Consider the following 18,972-nt stretch of genomic DNA (forward strand, 5'->3'; position numbering starts at 1 on the left):
TTACTGGAGTTCTGTGAGGATGTGTCTAGGGCGGTGGATAGAGGAGAGCCGGTGGATGTGGTCTTTCTGGATTTTCAGAAGGCGTTTGACAAAGTACCTCACAAGAGGTTATTGCAGAAGGTCGGGGGACGTGGAGTTGGGGGTAGGGTGTTAGCGTGGATAGAGGATTGGTTGTCAAATAGGAGGCAGAGTGGGGGTCAACGGGTGCTATTCAGATTGGTGGATGGTGACTAGTGGAGTGCCCCAGGGGTCGGTACTGGGGCGTCAGCTTTTTACCATTTATATAGATGATCTGGAGGAGGGAACCGGGTGTAGGGTGTCGAAATTTGCTGATGACACCAAGATTGGGGGAACGGCAAATTGTGCGGAGGGTGTGGAAAGTCTGCAGAAGGATCTAGATAGGCTGGGCAAATGGGCCAGGAAATGGCAAATGGAATTTAATGTTGGCAAGTGTGAGGTGGTCCACTTTGGTAGGAATAATGGTAGGAAGGACTATTACTTACGTGGCGAAAAACTGCAGCAGGCGACGGTGCAGAGGGACCTCGGGGTCCTTGTGCATGAGTCGCAAAAACCCAGCTTGCAGGTGCAGCAGGTGGTCAGGAAGGCGAATGGGATGCTGGCCTTCATAGCAAGGGGGATTGAATAGAAAAGTAGGGAGGTCTTGCTGTAGCTGTATAGGGCATTGGTGAGGCCGTAGCTGGAGTACTGTGTGCAGTTTTGGGCGCTGCACCTGCGCAAAGATATTTTGGCCTTGGAGGGAGTGCAGAGGAGGTTTACTAGGCTGATACCGGAGTTGAGGGGGTTGAGCTATGAGAGGCTGAATAAACTAGGCTTGTACTCGTTAAGAGTTTAGAAGAATGAGGGGAGATCTCATTGAGACGTATAAGATGATGAATGGGATGGATAGGATAGAGGTGGAGAGACTCTTCCCGCTCAGAAAGGACAGTAGGACTAGGGGGCACAGCCTCAAGATAAAGGGGGGGCGGTTTAGAATGGAGTTGAGGAGGAACTTCTTCACTCAAAGGGTGGTGAATCTCTGGAATTCTCTGCCTGTTGAAGTGGTGGAGGCTGCCTCGCTAAATATTTTGAAGACGCGGGTTGATGGATTTTTGATAAGAGAGGGGATTAAGGGTTATGGGGAGAGGGTGGGAAAGTGGAACTGAGCCACGACAGATCAGCCATGATCTTATTGAATGGCGGGGCAGGCTCGAAGGGCTAGATGGCCTACTCCTGCTCCTATTTCTTATGTTCTTATGTTCTTATGTAAAATATGTGGGGATATGGGGCTAGAGCCTGGGTGGGATTGTGGCCGGTGCAGACTTGATGGGCCAAATGGCCTATTCCTGCACTGTAGGGGTTCTATGATTCTATGAACTATTTACAGTTTATATGAATGACTTGGATTCAGGGTACTATAGTCAACTTTGTAGATAACAAAAAAAAATGGGAAAGTACATTGCAATGAAGAAATAAGTTTACTAATGGATTTAAATAGGTTAGGTAAGTGGGCAAAAACATGGCAGTTTAATGTGGAAGACTGTGAGGTTATCCATTTTGGTAGGAAAAATAAAAAGGCAACTTATTAACTAAATGGAGAGAAACTTCAGAGTGCTTCAATGCAGAGGGACCTGGGTGTTCTCAAGCATGAATCGCAGAAAACTAGCAAGGAGGTACAGCAAATAACAAGCAAGGCAAATGGAATTATGGCATTTCTAGCTAAAGAAATAGAGTATAAAAGTAGGGAAGTTAGCTACAACTGTACAAGGCATTTGTGAAGTTGCACCTGGACTACTGTGTACAGTTTTGGTTTCCTTTATGGGTTGTAGTTGCATTGGAGCCAATTCAGAGGAGGTTCACTAAGTTGATTCTAGAGATAAAGAGTTTGTCTTATGAAGAGAGATTGAGCAGTTTAGGCTTATACTCTCGAAGTTTAGAAGAATGAGGGAAAATCTAATTGAGGTATATAATATGATAAAGGGGATTGACAAATTAGATGTAGAGAGGATTTTTCCTCTTTGGGACGGTCTAGAATGAGAGGTCATAGTTAGGATATGATGTAACAGATTTAAAACAGATGAAGGGAAATTACTTCCCTCAAAGGGTCATGAATCTGTTGAATTCACTATCTCTGAATGTGGTGGATGCCAGGACTTTGAGTAAATTTATGGAGGAGATGCATATATTTTTAATTAGTAATGTGTTGAAAGGTTATAGAGAACAAACAGGAAAGTGGAGTTCAGGCCAAGATCAACCACGATCGTGTTGAATGGCAGAGCAAGCTCAAGATGTTGAATTGCCTACTCCTGCTCCTAGTTCTTATGTTCTTAATTGGACCCAGATAGTGGAGCTGAAAACCAGAGCTGGATTTTCATGTAGTTAGGCCAATTCTAGAGGCCTTAATTCCATTCTTGCAGACAGGGAGAAGGGATGAATCACACAGGCAGGAAACCCAAACTTAGCAGGGTCAATTGAACTTAATGCTGAATTCAAATAGATCCCATTTTCACTGTTCCAAGAACCTTAAGCCCACATTGTGTGAGTCATTAATTGATGGCAGTCATGTAAATGTTCTTAAAGTGGATAAAGTCTGTTTATGTGTCATAATAGATGATCTGGAAGAGGGAACCAAGTGTAGGGTGTCGAAATTTGCTGATGACACCAAGATTGGTGGAATGGCAAATTGTGCGGAGGGTGTGGAGAGTCTGCAGAAGGATCTAGATAGGCTGGGCGAATGGGCCAGGAAATGGCAAATGGAATTTAATGTTGGCAAGTGCGAGGTGGTCCACTTTGGTAGGAATAATGGTAGGAAGGGTTATTACTTAAGTGGCGAAAAACTGCAGCATGCAACGGTGCAGAGGGACCTCGGGGTCCTTGTGCATGAGTCACAAAAACCCAGCTTGCAGGTGCAGCAGGTGGTCAGGAAGGCAAATGGGATGCTGGCCTTCATAGTGAGGGGGATTGAATATAAAAGTAGGGAGGTCTTGCTGCGGCTGTATAGGGTATTGGTGAGGCCGCAGCTGGAGTACTGTGTGCAGTTTTGGGCGCCGTACTTACGCAAGGATATTTTGGCCTTGGAGGGAGTGCAGAGGAGGTTTACTAGGCTGATGCCGGAGTTGAGGGGGTTGAGCTATGAGGAGAGGCTGAATAAATTAGGCTTGTACTCATTAGAGTTTAGAAGAATGAGGGGAGATCTCATTGAGACGTATAAGATGATGAATGGGATGGATAGGATAGAGGTGGAGAGACTCTTCCCGCTCAGAAAGGATAGTAGGACCAGGGGGCACAGCCTCAAGATAAAGGGGGGGCGGTTAAGAACGGAGTTGAGGAGGAACTTCTTCACTCAAAGGGTGGTGAATCTCTGGAATTCTCTGCCCGTTGAAGTGGTGGAGGCTACCTCGCTAAATATTTTTAAGACACGGGTTGATGGGTTTTTGATAAGAGAGGGGATTAAGGGTTATGGGGAGAGGGCGGGAATGTGGAACTGAGCCACGACAGATCAGCCATGATCTTATTGAATGGCGGGGCAGGCTCGAAGGGCTAGATGGCCTACTCCTGCTCCTATTTCTTATGTTCTTATAATCTGAAGTTATTTAAATTCCCAGCCCTTTAAACATGAAAAATGAAGTTGCACCAGTCAGTTAGAGAAACAAATATCTGTTATTAGACCACATTGATTGACAAGCTATCTGGTGTAGCTTAGAAGAAAACATTATCATCTGTTCCTGTAGTTTCAATGGACTTTATTGTTAATATAGCTGAACCTATTATGAATGTTGACTGAGTTTCAAGCTCCAAAACCACTTACCTCAGTCTGGGGCTGAGTTAACAATTTGATCGACAGTTTTAAGAAGCTACTAAAGGATTAACAATCTTTGATGCAATTACTGAATAGAAGCTTGTTTTTTTTTTACAACAGACTAATTACTTGAGGAGATTTACAATCCTTGAGCGGATTTCATGAATTAAGAGCATTGAGTGAGAGATCTCAGATTGTTGGTGCTGCTGCCTCACAGCACTAGGGACCCGGGTTCAATTCCTGGCTTGGGTCACTGTCTGTGTGGAGTTTGCATGTTATCCCCATGTCTGCATGGGTTTTTTTTTGGGTGCTCCAGTTTCCTCCCACAGTCCAAAGATGTGTGGGTTAGGCTGATTGACCATGCTAAATTGTGTCAGGTGGATTAGCAGGCTAAATACATGGGGTTACATGGATAGGGGCTGGGTGGAATTGTGGTTGGCAGACCCGATGGGCTGAAAGGCCTCATTCTCCACTGTAGGGATTCTATGATTCTTAAAAAAAAACACCTGCTGGGGTGGTCTGTCTGTTACATACCTCCATTTTAATTGTGAGCAAGACTTGGGCCACTCAACCCCTTGAGCTTGCTCCACCATTCAATAAGATCATGGTTGATCTACTTATCATCTCAACCCCACATTCCTGCCTACCCTTGATAACCTTTCACCCCCTTGTAAATCAAGAATCCATCTAGCTCTGCCTTAAAAATAGTCAAAGATTCTGCTTCCATTGCCTTTTCAGTAAGAGAGCTCCAAAGATTCCCGAACCCTCTGAGAGAAAGAAATTTTCCCCAACTCAGTCTTAAATGACTGACCCTTTAATTTTAAATAGCAACCGCCTAGTTCTAGATTCTCCAGCAAGCGAAATACCTTCTCCACATCTGTCCTGTTAATCCCCACTCAGGATCTTAAGATTTCGATCAAATCACCTCTTGTCCTTTTAAATTCTAGTGGATACCTAACCTCTCCAACCTCTCCTCGTAAGACAACGCACCCATTCCTGATATTAATGCAGTAAACCCTCTCTGAACTGTTCTAACACATTTACATCTTTCCTTACACAATACTCCAGATGTGTTCTCAACAATGCACTATATGACTGAAGCATAACCTCCCAATTTTTATAATCAATTCCCCTCATAATAAATCATAATATTCTATTAGCTTTCTTAATTACTTGCTGCACCTTTTGAGATTCATGCATTAAAACACCCAGATTCCTCTCTACCTCAGAGTTCTGCATTCTCTCACCATTTAGATAATAAGCCTCTTTTATATTCTTCCAACCAAATGGAAAATTTCACATTTTCCCACAATATACTCTGCAAGATTTTTGCCCACTCACTTAATCTATCTATGTCCCTTCTGTGGCCTCCTTATTTTTTCTTCACAATGTACTTTCTCACCTATCTTTGTGTCATCAACAAATTTAGCAACCATAATTTGAGTCACTTCATCCAAGTCATTTGTATAAATTGTAAAAAGTTAAGGCCCCAACTGATCCCTATGGCACACTGCGTATCACATCCTGTCAACCTGAAAAAGACTCAATTATACTCACTCTGTTTCCTGTTAGCTAGCCAATTTTCAATCCATGTAAATATGTTATCCCCTAAACCAAGAACTTTTGTTTTTTGCAATAACCTTTGATGTAGCACCTTATCAAATGCCTTCTGGAAAACTAAGTAAGTACATCCACCTGCTCCTCTTTATCCACAGCACGTGATTTCTTCAAAGAAATCTAATATATTTGTTAAACATTATTTCCCTTTCACATATTGACTCTGCCAGATTGCCTTGAATTTTTCCAAGTGCTCTACTATAACATCTTTAACAATGGCTTCTAACATTTTCCCAATGACAAATGTTAGGCTAACTGGCCTGTAGTTTCCTGTTATCTGTCTCCCACCCTTTTTGAATAAAGGAGTTACATTTGCTATCTTCCAATCTATTCGAATCTTCCCTAAATCTATGAAATCTTGGAAAATTAGAATCAACTTATTAAATATCTCACTAGCCACTTCTATCAAGACCTTAAGGTGAAGTCCATTCAGGCCTGGGTATTGTCAACCCGTGGACCCAAGAATTTGCACAATACCACTTACTTCCCAGTGGATTGCTATGTTTCTGAATCCCATCCTTTCATTTTCTGATTTTACAGTTATTTCTGGGATATTACTTTTGTCCTCAATAATGAAGACCCAGTCAAAATGCCTGTTCAATTCATCTGTCATAGCCCTATTTTTCATTATCAATTCCCTAGAGACACTTTATATGAGACCAACACTTACTTTGTTAACTCTTTTCTCAAATTTAAATATCTATTGGAATTCTTATTATCCATCTTTATTAGCTAGCTTTCTCTTTTCCCTCCGTATCAATCTATTTGTCATTCTTTGTTGTTCTTTATATTCTTTCCAATCTTCTGATTTGCCACTCATCTTTACATAAATATATGCTTTTTCTTTAAGTTTAATACTGTCTCTAACCTTAAGTTCGCCATTTCTTTCTCATTAGAATGTGCACTCTGAAATGTCCCTTTAAATGTTTGTGCCTGAACCTCTATTCTTCTACCCCTTAAGCACATTTGCCAGTTCACTTTAGCTAGCTCTGCTTTATTGCTCTCATAATTACACTTGTTTAAGTTTAAAATATTAGTCTTGGACACACACTTCTCTCCCTCAGACTGAATGTAAAATTCAATCATATGATTGTTGCTACGTAGGTGTGCCTTCACTTAGAGGTTACCAATTAACTTTATCTCAATTCACAATACCTGGTCAAGTGTAACGTGCTGTTTGGTTTGCTCCAAAACATCCTATGAATTTCTCATCCACGCGACTTTTGCCCATCTGATTTTTCCAATCTATATGTTGATTAAAATCCCTCATGATTATTGCTACACCTTTCTGACAAGCTCCCACCACCTCCTTTTACACTCTGTACTAATGTGTAGTTACAATTTGGGGCCCTGTACACCTCTCCCACAGGTGACTTCTTGCCTTTATTATTTCTTATGTTAACTACAGGTGTTAGTAACTATAACATGCTTTTGTTATCTAGGCAAAATGGCAACCTTTCTGCATAAGCAATGTCCATAAATATGAAGGATCTGTTATTTTTTACCTTGACCATTCACTGAACAGTAGTCTAGATTTCCATTCCATGTCTCATGGGAGAGTGCAACAAGAAGTGGTGGGATTTTGGAAACCCAGAAGAACAGGTTTCAAAATGATCTGCAGTTTTTCATTGTGGGTTCTTTTTAAAAAAAGAGTTCAGGGAGCCTGGTCTTTTGGGTGAGAAGCTTGCTTCACAAAGCCACAGTCTACAAGAGCTGATTAGTGGGGAGGGAGTTCCCAAACAAAGGATCGATCCCAATCACAGGAATGGTCCTCATGGGTTGGCCCTCAGGAACAACTGAATAAAGTTCTAGATTGTGGAAAAGAGATCCAGAAATGATGGGTCTTCAGATCATGGAGAAAGGTCTGATAGTGGTGAGGGATGTCAGATGTGGTCAGGGTGGGGAGGGGAGGGGTGGTAGCAGATGGTTGTTGGAGTCAACATATCTGCATCTTTTTGTAGTATGCAACCAAGTCATTTAGGTGAGCATGTCCTTTAATTTTTTTCTGCAGCCGCACTTATGTGCTAACTTAAAGGGGAAAACTTGTGCTTGTCTGGCAGGGGAATTCAAATAGCCAGCAGCTGTGTCTAGGCTGAGTAGTGAAATTGGAAGCAATGACCATTGCTGGGATAACATCCTGTCTCCAATGGCGATTATCAGTGCAGCTAGATACAAAACGAAGCAAAGTAGGGAGAGGGTGTGGGGGACTTGTTGGGGTGGTGGACATGACGCAGAGTGAAGGGAAGGAACATGTGGGAGTGGGAAGACCATGAGTGTATCCTTAGAATTTCCTGTGGGCGTGGGGAGGCAACTCCAAGCAGAAAAAGTTGCCAGGCTGTATTCCTGGCCTGGTTCCTTTTCACATGTTAAACCCCACTGGCAGTGGGAGTTGACCCTTAAATGATCAATTGGCCACTTATGGGCCTCAATTGGCCCAAAGGCAAGCAGGCCCCAGACACCTACACCTTCGCTGATATAGTCATGACAGGGCCATTAAATGGCAGGAATGGAGCCCCAAGACCTGGTGCCAGGTAGCCATAACACCCAGTCTCTAGTAAAAAAAAATTTAAAAATCATACACAAAATACTTCTGCAGAAATAGCTTTCAATGTTGTTATCAGATTAAGAAAAGGGGTGTCCTCCATCTTCAGTATGGCTTTCTAAAAACCTGCTGAAAGTAAGAAACGTAGTAAAGAAAAATATTTTTAAAATCAGGGATGAAATATTTTTGTCACAACTTTTAGCTACCAATCTAAGAAGGGGGTGTTTCTCAGGGGTTGGTTTGCGGGGGGGGAAACTATTTATTCCATCGATATAACAAAAAAGTTCCATTTTATCAAATTGCCTCCAAATCAAAAATTACAACTTCTAAAAAAGGTAAAGTAAAAATATTTGCCATTCTTTACATCTTCTTTCATGTATGAGAATGAGTTCTTATCACTTTCCTATGGTTTAGTCTAGTATCACAATGTTCATTTATTGAACATGATCATAAGACTACAAGTTAGTTTGATGTGACCTAATTCTGTTTTCACTCTCATCTAGAAGAAAGTGGTAAAAACCAACATTTACAAATAATTCACATTGCTCTCTTTTATTACATTAAAATGTTGCATTCATTTAAATACTTCTGAAATTCAATTGTTTATGCCAGCTTAATGACAACTCATGCCAAACCATGATCCCCCATCCCCATATTCCTTTATATCCCATGCCAATTCATCACAACCAACTTTGCCCTTATACTTTCCATGCCAACTTACCCAAACCTTAGGAGCCATGCTGAGATGTAATAAAATGAGAAGCATCTCCTAATAGGTTTTTCCTTAAATTTGCAATTTCCAAGAGTCATATAATGATGAACCATGAGCTTTGATGCCAAAAATTGCTTCTGGTTGAAGCTTTAAATATTTTTTGTTTTGATTTATTATTGTCACATGTATTAACATACAGTGAAAAGTATTTTTCTTGCATGCTATACAGGCAAAACATACTGTTCATAGAGTAGGAAAGGAGAGAGTGCAGAATGTAGTGTTACAGTCATAGCTAGGGTGTAGAGAAAGAGCAGCTTAATGCAAGGTAAGTCCATTCAAAAGTCTGACAGCAGCAGGGAAGAAGCTGTTCCTGAGTCGGTTGACTCGTGACCTCAGACTTCTGTATTTTTTTCCCGAAGGAAGACGGTGGAAGAGAGAATGTCCAGGGGGCGTGAGGTCCTTAATTATGCCGGCTGCTGTGCTGAGTGTAGACAGAGTCAATGGATGGGACACTGGTTTGCATGATGGATTGGGCTACATTCACAACTTTTTGTAGTTCCTTGTGGTCTTGGGCAGACTATGTGGCTGTCTCCATGAATCACAGATTTGTAAAGTGAATCCCATCCCTGCTGTTCCACCAGTTAACAGGGTGGGTGCTGGGTTTGAGGACTTCCAGAATGTGAGTTCCAGAACCCATTTGGCTAAGGTGCAGAGCCTTTCCACTCCCATGAGAACTCAGCCAAAACCTCTAGAATGGGACATCTAATCACAGCCTTCTGACTCAGTCATGAGTGATTTGTGTGAATATTAGTCAGGCAATTACTGGACCAAGCCCAAGGTGATACGCTGATTTGCAAAACTTACCAACTCTCACTATGTCTTGGTTCATGCATAATACTGTGGAAGCTGAGTGACACCTTGATTGCTCCTTAACTTAGGTTCCATAATCTGATGGAAGTGGACATAAGATCATAGAATCATAGAACCCTACAGTGCAGAAAGAGGCCCATCACGTCTGCACTGAACACAATCCCACCCAAGCCTACCCCCCTATCCCTACATATTATACCCACAAATCCCTCTAACCTACACATCCTTGGACAATAAGGGGCAATTTCTTAGCATGGCCAATCAATCTAACTCCCACATTTTTGGACTGTGGGAGGAAACCGGAGTACCCGGAGGAAACCCATGCAGACACGAGGAGAACATGCAATCTCCACACAGACAGTGACCCAACCCAGGACCCTGGAGCTGTGAAGCAGCAGTGCTAACCACTGTGCTACCATGCCGCCCTTACCAATAACCAATAACAAATGGGGCTTTCGTATGCCAAGCTTCCATTAAAAAAAGAAACAGAAGCCATCAAACATTTTCACTGAATACTTATTCTCCACTCTCAATTACTAAATGTTGATATTGAATGTTGAGGTTCTTGTGGAAGTGCAGTGATAACCAATGGCCTGTCACATATTCTGTATGTTAATATCAATTCAGGTAGAATATAAACCTGGATATGGTTGTTTGCATCCACAGTTTAGGTTTTTCTAATATTGGTAACAACAGATGATTATTAAGTTCTAATTACTCAGCTAACCAAAGTAAATATCTGCAGAAAGAAAATAGATCTGATCAGTTTCCATCAGATTTTTAAAAGTATTCAGAAGAATCCTCCACTTATGATTTAGCTGCTTTTCATTCTGTGGTATTAAACCATATGGATCAGAATGATCCCAGGATAATCACTTATGTGTGCTAGATTAAGGTTAATTGAAACACTCCAATTGGCCTGATCATCCGTAGCTAGCTAGGGAGTGAGTTTGCATAGATTCCATTACTGATCACCATCCTTTGATTTGGTTTATTATTGTCACATGTATTAGTATACAGTGAAAAGTATTGTTTCTTGTGCACTATATAGACAAATCATACCGTATATCAGGAAGGAAGGGTGATCACAATGGCCAGGAGAGGAGAGGACCTTCAGACTGAGGCACCCCACCTGAGATGGGAAAAAAATGTGTAAATGTCACTTTCCCACACCTGCATAGGCCAGCCTAAAAATTGAGGCTGAGTGGATAAGTCCACATGAGGGCCTTAATAGGTTAATGGCCAGGTTTGTGAGGGGTTTCTGAGCTTCAAAAAGCCTGCATGTTTTGCTTATTATTTTCTGTTGTGTGGAAATATCTTTTCAACACAAGTCAGTCTTCCTGAAGATTTCTTTGCCTCCATAATTCTGTTCAAATGTAATAAAAAATACAGGGTTATTGGTAAGGTGAAGGAAGAGGGAAATGGACTATTTCGGCCTTGAGCCTGGCCTACAATTTTTGACCGAAGAATGTACTGATTTTACACCAGTTTTACATCAACATCAAAACCAATAGCAAAGGAACTTCCCCTATCTCTCCTTCCAGTGTTACTACACTTATTTAAAAGTCCCATATAAATCACTTTGAGGATGTTCTGGGTCTGTGTTTAGGTTCCTAAATTAGGGTCGTTTGGATGAGATACTGAAGAGTTCAGCACATGTGAATTGTTTCCTGAAAAGTTATTGTCTTTTGATTAAAAACTGGGAGAGGGTTACAGGATGAGAACTTAACAAAGTGGAATTTACAGTGTATTTCACTGTTTTTTGGACTAGTTACATTGATCTACATTATCTGTTCTCTGTGCAGGATGGCAGTGCTCCATACAGTTCAAGGTATGTCGGCTCTATGGTGGCAGATGTTCATCGTACATTGAAGTACGGAGGAATCTTCATGTATCCTGCGAACAAGAAAAGCCCACATGGAAAGGTATGTTTTCACCTGCTGTGATTGCATGTTCTCATGTCTACACTTTATTTGGCTTGTAAACAACTCACAATCATTATATCATAAGTAAGCAGAAATCTGCCTCTTTGTGCTGTTTGTGTGATAGAGGGTGTCCAGTTGATAAATGCAGTGTAAGGTGTTACTGAATGAGGAAGACAGTTTCAGTTGCTGGCCTGTGCTGAACTATTTGACCTTAAGCAGGATATCATCATTATCATCATGGAAAAACATACGTTTTGGCCTCAACTGCTTTCTGTGTTGGAGAATTCCACAGGCTGGGTGAGGAAATTTCTCTTCATCTCAGACCTAAATGGTTTATCCTGTATTCTTAAACTGTGACCCCTGGTTCTCATCAAGGAAGCTATCAGAAGCAGGAATCCTGGCTGAAGATGTCCCTCCACAACTAGGATACTGGGCCAATTATACTATCCTTACTGCTGCCTGTCAGAGATGAGCCAACTCAGCACAGATCATGAACCAGCATTCTTTCTGATCTGTGTGGTTCCTTACAGCATTAGATGGTTAGCTACTGGAATAGCTAGTGCTAGTGTTGTACTGTTGTTGTTATAATTCTTATTCCAAACCTTATTGAAACCGCCAATGGCAGCCCTGCCTTTGTTGGCAGATGTCTATTATAAGTCAGTGCCACTGCTACTGTTGCTCCAGCAACAGAGAGCTATCTCTGGAAGGATGGAGGAAGGTACTGTGAATGTAACATTTCAGGTGTTGCTACTGTTATTATGGAGCCAATTCAACCTGCTACAGATAGTAACTCTGACTTTATCAACAATGCTGTTCTAAAAGAGCTGGATACATTACACAGGAAAGCCATGAACAACTAGAGAAGATCGTTTGCCTGAGGTTTCTGTGGAGGCAACTCTACAATAAGAACTAAGTCAAGTAGCACTTTATGCCGCCAAAGTTGCAAATTTGAATCAATAATATTATTGTGCAACTATCAAAGACAACATTGCTGTGGTTGAATTTGGGTTCTGTAATGTGAATGTAGATTTCTTTTTATTAAATAATATCAAGGAATAAAGTAAGTAAATGAAATTGATGTACAGATATGTAGGCTTGATAGACTGAATGGCCTCTCCTTTTCCCATGCACCCAGGGAATAGGAGTAGGTTGCCACTTACTAGGAGTAACCTGTCGCTCTACTCATTGATCTAAATGACGTGGCTCCAGCTTGCTGCCAGTTATCATAGACATTGATGTCAGTATGCTGGTAAATATTTTAATTATTATTTTAAATATCTTGTTTCTTGACCACAGCTTCGTCTTCTGTATGAGTGCAATCCAATGGCCTTCATAATGGAACAGGCAGGTGGAAAAGCCACCACAGGAACCCAGCCGGTCCTTGACGTAAAACCAGAATCCATTCATCAACGGGTACCGCTCATCATGGGATCACCTGATGATGTTGACGAATACCTTTCCTTTGTAAAGAAACATCAAGCTAGTGCGTGAACTCTCACACCCTCTGTAACTTGCCAAATGAATTACTGTATAAGAAGCAATATTAACAGAAATGCATGGGATTTAAGTAAAGAGGATTGTGATCAGTAGAAGATTGTAAACTGTATGAAAGACTGATTTAAAGTAAATGTCAGTGCATATTACAACATTATCACTCTTGATTAGATTCTCCATTTTGTTTTAATTCTCAGTTTTCTGAAATCACAGTTTTTTAATGATTCGTATGAAATTGAAAATTAGAGAATTATCAGATATTTGCTTCTAAAATTATTTCACCATCACCTCATATGTGCATTTTAGTAAAATGAATTAAGAATTACAGTAATACCATTTTTATTAGTGACAAATCTTTAAGAACCTGGGGCTTGAAATTGGTCTCCAGCAGTCAGGCAAAAGGAACAAAGGTAAGTTCACATCAATGAAGAAGAATCTCAGGTAGGATGTAAACCAATTCACTATCTGTCTAAGACCAATTTCACCCTTGTAGGCATTCAAACTAGAACTATGCCATTTCAAAAAAAAATACAAAAGGCCCTGATTTCATCGGCATGGGCGCCCTGAAATTGGGACAGGCGAGGCTTGCAGAACTGCATTCCCCATTGGTCTCGGGCGTGATCTTACGAACCTCGGGCAGGCATGCTGGTAAAATTCTGGCCAAAATCATTGCAAGGAACAAAGGAGTTTAAGAGTTTCTCCACACTTCATGCAAAACTTCCCCACTACCTGTCCAATTTAACATAAATATGCATGAAGAAATTGTCCCCTAGAATATTTAATAAAGTAAATTGTTTCAAAATATACTTTGTTTAAACTGCTGCAGCAGTTTATAGTTTTCCTGCATAATGGTGAGTTTAGCCAGAGGCAATTTACATCAATGACTTAGATGAGGGGAACTAGGGTGGGGTAGCTAAATTTGCAGATGACACAAAGATAGATGGGAAACTACGTCATGAAGAAGATGCATGGAATTTGCAGATGGATATAAATGGGTTGAGTGAATGGGCAGAATTGCAGCATGTAATTGGTCACAGAAAGTTAGAATGCAGGTACAGCATGTAATTAGGAAGGCTAATGGAAAACTATCCTTTATTATTACAGGACTTAAACATAAAGGTAAGGATGTTATGTTTCAGTTATACAGCGCATTGCTGAGATCGCATTTTGAATACTGTGTATAGTTTTGGTCTCCTTATTTATGGAAGGATACAAATGCAGTTAAAAGATATTTATTTGACTGTTTCCTGAAATGAGCAAGATGTCCTTTGAGGAGAGGTTGGACAGGCTAGGCTTGTCTCCTCTAGAGTTTAGAAGGGTGAGGGGGTGACTTGATTTATTTGTAAGATCCTGAATGATATTGACAAGGTGGACATGGAAAGAAGGTTTCCTCATGTGGATGAGTCCAGAACTAGAACAAAATTAGTGGTGGCCTTTTTAGGGCAGAGATTACAGGATTTCTTTCTCTGAGGGTTTTGCAGCTTTGGAACTCTCTGCCTCAGAAGGTTTTGGAAGCGAGGATGACCGAATATCTTTCAGGCAGATGTAGATTCTTGTTAGGCAAGAGAATCAAGGGCTATTGGGGGTAGATGGGAATGTGGAACTCAACACAAATAGATCAGCCACGAACTTATTGAACAGCAGAGCAGCTTGAGGGCCCAAATGGCCTACCTCTACTCCAACTTTGTATGTTCACATGCTACCTAACCTCTCACATGTAACCATCCTGAGTGCAGGTAAATTAATAGAATGCTAAATTAATGGAATGCTAATAACCAGCTGCAAGATTAAAAAAATTAGATGGACTAGGAAGACCATATTTCTGATTTTAGCTCATCAATCTACAATTTATACAGCAATACCCAATCATTTTTATGGCCTCTGTCACTGTACAAAGGACAAATAGCTGGTTCACCCACCATCAGCTGTGCTTGAGTGACAGCGAAGGCCCATCTTGTAGGTGTTGTGAACTGCCCACAGGTTTACCAGTTGATAATGTGAAGCTGTATTTGTCATCATTACTACCAACAAAACTAACCAGCTAAAATATTTAGATTGAAATAGAATGCCATTGTTATATTAGTACACAGTTGCATGTGCAGAAATTGGACCTTCATATTTCCAATCCATGTTCTTTAAGCCTATAGGAGTTTGTTTAAAAAATATACTTTCTTCATAAAATTTGTAAAGAGACATTGCATAAGTTCAAATTCGACATTGCAGAAAGAATAGTGCTGTTAAATTTCTGAAACAAAGATATAAATGTAAATGCCTCTCATCACATTAATGTTTAAAAGTCCACATTTACAACGTGCATCTCACGCCGAAGCTTCGCTGGTTCATACAGCGTTAGGGGATTTATATGGATTCCAGATCCTCAGTATGCTATGGTATGAAACTGTGGTATTTCCCCATTGAGCCTTTATGGTGGCTGTCTGAATATTAATGCATTTTTTAGACGTAGCTCTGGACTTTGGAATATATCAATTAGTAACACTCAGTCATGGATTGCTCTTTACAGTGGAAGACCAAAAACCTTTGGACAAAAGAGCATCTATCATTGAGTCAATGGTCCTCCAGCAGCCTTTGCTGTTTGTTCCAGGGTGTGTCCCTGGGAACAGCTCATGTGGAGTTCAGTGTTACAGAGTTTCTTTTGAACTTTGACAAAAACCATTGCATTTCTTCTCAGAGCTACTTTGAAAAGGCACATTCAAAAGTACATGGGAGGGGAGCATCACAGCCACCTTGAGGGCAGTATAAAATGGCACACAGACTCCAGATATGTAGGAAGGCTCTGATGGAGACGGCTCAACTCATTATCAACCAAGCTATTTCATGGTGGTCAGTTGAAAATTCTGGAGATGAGGCATTTAACAGCCTGGGAAATCTCCAACAGGATCCACAATCTCCTGTTTCTATAGGATCGCTGGGATATAACATGTGGACTACAGCTTCAGGGACCTGTGGGCAAAGATGTTTTTTTTCCTGAACAAACATTACTATCAGGGATGGGTGGTAAGGCACAGTCCAACTCACTGGAAATGGCAAAGTGGGCAGACCCATCCTTTGCAATACAGGACAGATAAAACATCAGCAAATGGTGATACTTCTTGTTTGTGTATTGAGGACCTCTGCACAGTTTGATATTGCTGCATACAAAAATGGCCATCAGGACAGGTGACATCTGCTGCCTTTACCTACATTTGTACATGGGGTTCCTGTGGAAGTGGTTCAATTCAATTTCCAGTTGAAATGACCACTGTGGTTCAGGAACAGACCTATGCCACATGAGCAACACTTGATGACCAAGTCTTTAACCACAATGGAGAGGGATTGTCGCTCTGGTATGCTCAGTTTCTTTTTGACCTTGGCTCTATGCTCCTTAAAGTTTTTGGCAAACTCTTTGATCCTTCTGAACCATATGCCTTGCACCTAACAGGTAAGTCTGACCCGCTGTGAAAAGAACAAAGGATAAGCCAGCTCAGTTCCCAAAGAATGTGGCCTTGCTCTTGATGCGATTTACTTTAATTCCCAAGTTTAAACTGGTGGCAGAACAAATAGTGGATCTGAGCAGAAGATGGCAACACTGTCCATGTACAATAAGGCTTTGTTCTGAGTGCCTCCACTTCCTGAGATAATGACCACTCTAATGCTCATGTCTTTCTGTATGGACTCAGCCAAATGTTTGCTACAGCACATGAACAAAAGAGAGAGGACAGTCTTGCCTGACTCCAGAGTGCAACGGTAAATGGAATAAAATAAAGAGAAAGTGACACAGAGAGATCAGTAGAATATTACATTCCTGAAGCCACCAAGTAAAAACAGCTTTAACATTTTGACCTCTGTAACGAGCAGGGAGTTCACACTTGTGAACTCTATTCTACTTTGATATCACACTTTGAGCAGAGCTTTTGTGGGATAGGAAGGAAGGATGAATTAAAAAAAAGGCAGGAAAGAAAAGGAACTTGCAGGTCCTCAGCAGATCTTTTCAAGATATTGGAATATCCTAAAGCACATTACAGACAATGAAAGACTCTAAGGTTCTTCCCAAAGTTAAAAGGCCCAGGTTTTTTTCAAACTTTTTGCATTATTAAATTCTCTGAGTCCAGGAACCATTCATATGTATGTTCTATGAAAAGGGCCTGAAACTTTCCTTTTTGTCTCAGTAACCAAAACTGAATAGAGTACACACTATGGCTGTGATCCAGGGGCTGGGCTGTGCTAGTCACGGGCGCAATTCCTATAATGGCCATTAAATCTTGCAAGTGGCCCAAAACGAGATTTCAATTTGGTATCTTTCCCGCCTCCACTCCATTGACACAGTCAGGTTTGCATGCAGGAAGGGCATGAGCCTAATTAGCATATTTTAAATGAATTAGATTAGTATTGTTTTAATGCCAGTACTTCTGCCCTCACCATGTCCTCTCACCCAGCTGTGACAGCACCCAGGCGCGAAACACCACTACTTTTCATAAACTAAAACCAGTCGTGATGACCACGCAGGGGGCACCGAAGTGTAACCCCAGGGTGGTGAGGGACATGGCCAGGTTCCCTGGCAAAGCCACTTAAAGTGGGAGATGCCCCATTGCACATCTGGGGGAGGAAATGTGCCTTTAAAGATGGCACCCAATCTCTGTAGAGCTGACCCTGCCGCCCCACCAGCACACTGAATGTTAGAAAATCTGGAGTGAAAATTCGCCTGTGCTTCTGGAGAGATACGTATCAGTTTTCAGTCTGAACCTGACACTGATTTTGGGAAAATTGCACCCTGTGCCTTTTGCTGAGAAAAGCGTTTCGGAATGACACCTTCGGAATTATATTTCACTGATTTATAAAATCAGATCCTTTGTTTAGAACAAAGGTTAGTGTTTGATATGATACTTGCTGTTTCTAGTGGTTGAAGTGCTTAGCACAAGAGGCATTTAGAACAGAAAATAAGGGAAAGTTCTCAGTTGCAAGGACGTAATTCATGTCCAAGGTTAGTGATTGAGGCAGAATATCGAGACGAGGTAACTGTTCCTGCTGTGTACCATCTCTTTATCGTTGAGTTCTTTTCAAGCAGCAAGCCACATTATCCACAGAACTGCCAAGGCAATGGGTGCATAGCTTTATTTTTGCAAAAATGTAAATAAGGGTCTGTGAACTCGTGATGACTGTGAACTCGTTGTACACTATGCCATTTGTTACTGATACTGTCAGCTGCTCATATTACAGTTTATCATGCTACAGTAAAATTAAACTGCAACTGTATATTATTTTTGCTCTTAAAAGTTTAGCACAAGTAACTAACTACAAGCGGTGAGACGCACTCAGCGTAACAAACTAACGTGCCAAGCACATGATAGACTTTGTTAAATATGTAACAACCTTCTGTATTCTTCCCCCATTTGTCACATGATATATTTAGAGGAACTCTAAATATATAAAATACTGCAGGTTTCAAAATAATATTACAAATCTTTCTGTGGTCCTTTTATGTTCCAGAACTGTTTCCGATAGAATCAATACCTTAGCGTGTTTATCTATCCAAAACGCCAGGTTAAAGTCCAGCAGGTTTATTTGGTAGCAAACGCCACTAGGTTTCGGAGTGGCGTTTGTGGCTAGTGGCATTTGCTACCAAATAAACCTTTGGTTGGACTTCAACTTGCTGCTGTGAGACTTCTTACTGTGTTTAACCACAGTCCAATGCCAGCATCTCCACATCATATCTATCCATAGGCAGAGAATCAGCTCCAATGGCTTCTTTTACTGTTTCTACACCTCTAACGTCCGAAACAAAATTACTCTTGGCCCCATCCTATTACCCGTCTACATGGTATTTGTCAGCAACATCATGAAAAAAAAAGCATCCGCTGACGCCATTCATATTCACACAACCACTTCTCTTGACTCCTTCCATTGCCTCGGATTTGTCATGCTTCTTGGTTGGCACGCAGTATTGGGCAAGTAGAAATTTCCTCCAGTTAAATATTGAGCAGACCAAAGCCATTACCTTCAGTTCTTGCTACAACCCTCT

The 18,972-nt window shown here is 41.1% G+C and overlaps 1 protein-coding gene across 1 annotated transcript in view; it reads left to right on the forward strand.

Moving 5' to 3' along the window:
* The window catches only part of LOC145343039 (fructose-1,6-bisphosphatase isozyme 2-like), a 45,874-nt gene extending 32,761 nt beyond the window's left edge, over positions 1-13,113 (forward strand). Inside the window, exons 6-7 of the mRNA XM_080188804.1 lie at positions 11,343-11,462; positions 12,759-13,113. Of these exons, the coding sequence (XP_080044930.1) occupies positions 11,343-11,462; positions 12,759-12,953 (315 nt within the window). The 3' untranslated portion in view covers positions 12,954-13,113. The remainder of the gene's footprint in view (positions 1-11,342; positions 11,463-12,758) is intronic.
* The last annotated feature ends 5,859 nt before the right edge of the window (positions 13,114-18,972 follow it).

The sequence above is a fragment of the Carcharhinus amblyrhynchos genome, chromosome 5 (assembly GCF_965287045.1).
Source record: "Carcharhinus amblyrhynchos chromosome 5, sCarAmb.v2.hapA, whole genome shotgun sequence".
NCBI lineage: Eukaryota > Metazoa > Chordata > Chondrichthyes > Carcharhiniformes > Carcharhinidae > Carcharhinus > Carcharhinus amblyrhynchos.